A 3,158-nucleotide genomic window follows, 5' to 3' on the forward strand; every position below is an offset into this window, starting at 1 on the left:
GCGGGCCTGGGTTCAAAGAACCACCCCAAAGAAACCACCCCTTCAGCCACGGCGCTCAAGTGGTTGAATAGAGGAGATGGCCTGTTCGCTTCCCGGATGTTATTAATTTCATCTGAGGCTTTGCGCAGGTCGCCCAAAAGGTCTGGTGATTGCTGGTCCGGTTTCTTGGCCTTCAAAGCGATGTAGAGGTAGGTTCTTTCCGCCTCGAAAGCCCGAAGAATCGCTTTAGACTGCATTTCCAGGTTAGAGCCATGGTTCACGCAAACACGCACATTGCACCAAATTATACCTGTTCCACAGCTGGTTCCCCAAGCCTTTTACTAAGTTCGACGAAGTTCGTCACCTCCTTGTTGATCAGGGCGTCGAAATCCTCGATCTGACGAGGTGGCGGTTCCACGACAGAAGGGGCCGGAGGTACTGGACTTGATGTGGCTTTTGGGGACGCCGAAACAGCACTTGCTGCAATCCCATCAGCGGCAGGGCTATCCGGATTCGAGGCCTCAAGAGAAGCTGCCATGTCCTCGAGACGCGAGGTGGCAGCCTCGAGCCTACGATCGCAAACTGTCAGTTGTTCCGACCATTGACAAAGAGAGGAACCCATGACCCCTAGCTAAACAATGATTTACAAACCTACCGCTTGATAAGGGTTGTAAAACTATTCATGTGGTGGGAAGTCATGGTTTGCGTTTTTTGAGAGTTACCTGACGGTCAAGCTGGAAGCTTGGGATGAGGTGTCAAATAAGGAGGGGGGCTATCCAAAGAAACAATTGGGAGTAAGGACGATGGCGAAGCCTCCGGATGATAATATATAGAAAATGAGAAATAAAGTTGCCTAGCGATGGGGGTGTTGAGTTACTGCCTGCACGGCGAGGTTGTCGATGAAGTTGAGATGATGGCCAGGAGAAGTCGATGATGGATGTTCCTGCGTCAACGCTGGAGCTTTGCGTCTACGATGCGTAAATAAATAACCGTATTAAATACCGCCCAAGAACAACGACAATGTCTGCTTAGAACCCTCCCCTCACACAAGGACCACATCACTGACATCTCCTTTCCAATGAGATCGTATCGGTAGTGTGCAATTGACTAGATAGAGTAGTACCTCGTCTATGACTAATTTACTTATGTCTGATGTGATGTCTTCAAAAAGTGCTAGCAACCTACCACTTGGCAGCAATATTAGCTTTTGCACACTGGGAATGTTCATTATCGGTCAGTCATTTTTCCTCGCAAATTAGAGTGGTTATGCATGTATATAACAATTCCTTACGCACCGTAAATACAGATGAGATTGAGTTTCCAGCCCCTCGGCCACTACTAAAAAACATCATCGGAGGTGCTGGTGCCTATGCCGCTGTTGGTGCGCGAATGCTAGCGGGAAAGGGAACATTCCCGGTCAGTTAGCTGGATAGTCGATGCTGGCTCTGATTTCCCTCCTGAAATACGACACATAATTTCATCATGGGATACCTACTGTGTACTGAGGGAGTCTTCAGAAAGACTAACTACACGGGCTTGGAATGGATATGGCCCGAATGAGAAAAGGAGTGAGTAAACAGATACTTTTCCTGCGGACTTCACTTGGCAATTGCCGCTTACTGATTCCTCTATGTGGGACATGTAAACAGACTTCCGGTATCTTACACCAAAACTTCGCTTGGATCATAACTCTCTTTCACAATCTCAGGTATTCTCCAGGTCATTCCACATGGTCTGCTCCTCTGAGCGCTGCTGTCAGATTGTCGAGGGGATACTTCAGAGACGGGAAGAGATTTTGCAAAGCAAGCAGGTTGAACCATCTATTGCCGAGCAGCGTCCAATTTTTGTGTGGGAGCCGGTGCCGGATTCCTGCCACCCAAAGGAGCTTCCAATGTTCTATAAGGCTCTGAAATATGTAGACGTAGTCAGCCCGAATGACCTTGAATTCGCTGCCATGTTTGGGAATGAATCATGGAATTACGGAAATAGCAGTGACCGAGCCATAGCGGACGCCATTGTGAAATCCGGAATTGGACAAGACGGAAGTGGAATACTTGTGGTCAGAGCAGGGAAGGATGGCTGCTATGCGTTCTGCGGAGATCTTTCTTTGCATATTCCATCGTATCGTGGTCTGAAAGTGGTGGATCCAACAGGCGCCGGAAATGCTTTTCTTGGAGCCCTATCTCAGGCGCTCGTTAGCATTGACCGAAATGCTCCTGAAGCTGTTGTGGCTACACTTATGGAATCCGAAGAATGGGCATCCGTTATCAACGCATGGGGAGAGCACGGGCGGATTCCGGCAGCGTTGGTTTGTGCAACTGTGGCGGCTAGTTTTGTAATCGAACAAGTAGGGATGCCAAATATATCCTATTCCGACGGAGAAGAGGAGTCATGGAATGGCGAAAGTTTTAGAGCACGGCTCCGGCTGTATACGAAGCAACTTCATCACACCAAGGCCTTGGAAAAATAAAAAATAAAAGATCGATTGCTTGATCGATTGATAATAGTATGTGTATCTAATCCCATTGAATCAACGCCAAGAGGAAGATTGTACATATAATCCACAGATCTCCAACCCACATGAACCTCCTCGCCATTGTAAAACTCATGATTTGCTTGCCTCTGCCAACTTCTTTTCATGTTCACAGATTTGTTTGCTCCACCTGTAAATTTCATGATAAGTAATTGCACATGTAGTAGCTTATTATAAATCTGCCGGCTGTGTGCGGGGAAACCCACCATCGACTTGGGAAGAATCTGCCCTGTTCAGGAAATTTCGTACGGAATTCTCTGTCTGCGGAGACGCTAAAGGCCATGGCAGCAGTACCGAATATAACAGCAGCGACTATCGCGGTATTGGTTTTCCAGTTTGCGGGTTGAGAGTACCAGCCACCAGCTGGTGACCAGACGTGCTTCGGATAGCTAAGGTTCGAAGAGTTAGCAACGCTGTTCAATTGGGGTGAAAAGCAAAGAATATTCAACAAAACCATAGCCAATTACTTACCGAACTCTGGGGCCACCTCCCATTTTGAGCAAGAAGTTCGGATATGACTTTGACCGACGTGTGAGCACGCAACTGACAACTGAAGAATCGAAATTCGGCGAAATCTTGAAGTTCCCAGAGATAACCCGCAAGGATAAATACACTAGCGACAAAGAAATCTAGCGTGAATAGGAAT

General features: G+C 47.6%; 3 protein-coding genes across 3 annotated transcripts in view; 1 reads left to right on the forward strand and 2 right to left on the reverse strand.

The window, feature by feature from the left end:
- The window catches only part of HCAG_00771 (conserved hypothetical protein), a gene marked incomplete at both ends in the record, with an annotated part of 1,796 nt that extends 1,118 nt beyond the window's left edge, over positions 1-678 (reverse strand). Inside the window, 3 exons of the mRNA XM_001543675.1 lie at positions 22-230; positions 290-548; positions 635-678. Coding sequence (XP_001543725.1) covers positions 22-230; positions 290-548; positions 635-678 — 512 coding nt within the window. The remainder of the gene's footprint in view (positions 1-21; positions 231-289; positions 549-634) is intronic.
- A 446-nt stretch (positions 679-1,124) lies between these two features.
- On the forward strand, positions 1,125-2,449 carry HCAG_00772 (conserved hypothetical protein; the record flags this gene model as incomplete). The annotated part of the gene is made up of 3 exons (XM_001543676.1): positions 1,125-1,212; positions 1,286-1,399; positions 1,629-2,449. The coding sequence occupies 3 exons, from the start codon at positions 1,125-1,127 to the stop codon at positions 2,447-2,449; spliced, it is 1,023 nt and encodes a 340-aa protein (XP_001543726.1).
- Positions 2,450-2,584: 135 nt separating this feature from the next.
- HCAG_00773 (conserved hypothetical protein) lies at positions 2,585-3,006 on the reverse strand (the record flags this gene model as incomplete). Its single annotated transcript, XM_001543677.1, has 3 exons — positions 2,585-2,642; positions 2,719-2,901; positions 2,984-3,006. The coding sequence occupies 3 exons, from the start codon at positions 3,004-3,006 to the stop codon at positions 2,585-2,587; spliced, it is 264 nt and encodes an 87-aa protein (XP_001543727.1).
- Between the last annotated feature and the right edge of the window lie 152 nt (positions 3,007-3,158).

The sequence above is a fragment of the Histoplasma capsulatum genome, genomic scaffold, assembly GCF_000149585.1.
Source record: "Histoplasma capsulatum NAm1 scaffold_1 genomic scaffold, whole genome shotgun sequence".
NCBI lineage: Eukaryota > Fungi > Ascomycota > Eurotiomycetes > Onygenales > Ajellomycetaceae > Histoplasma > Histoplasma mississippiense.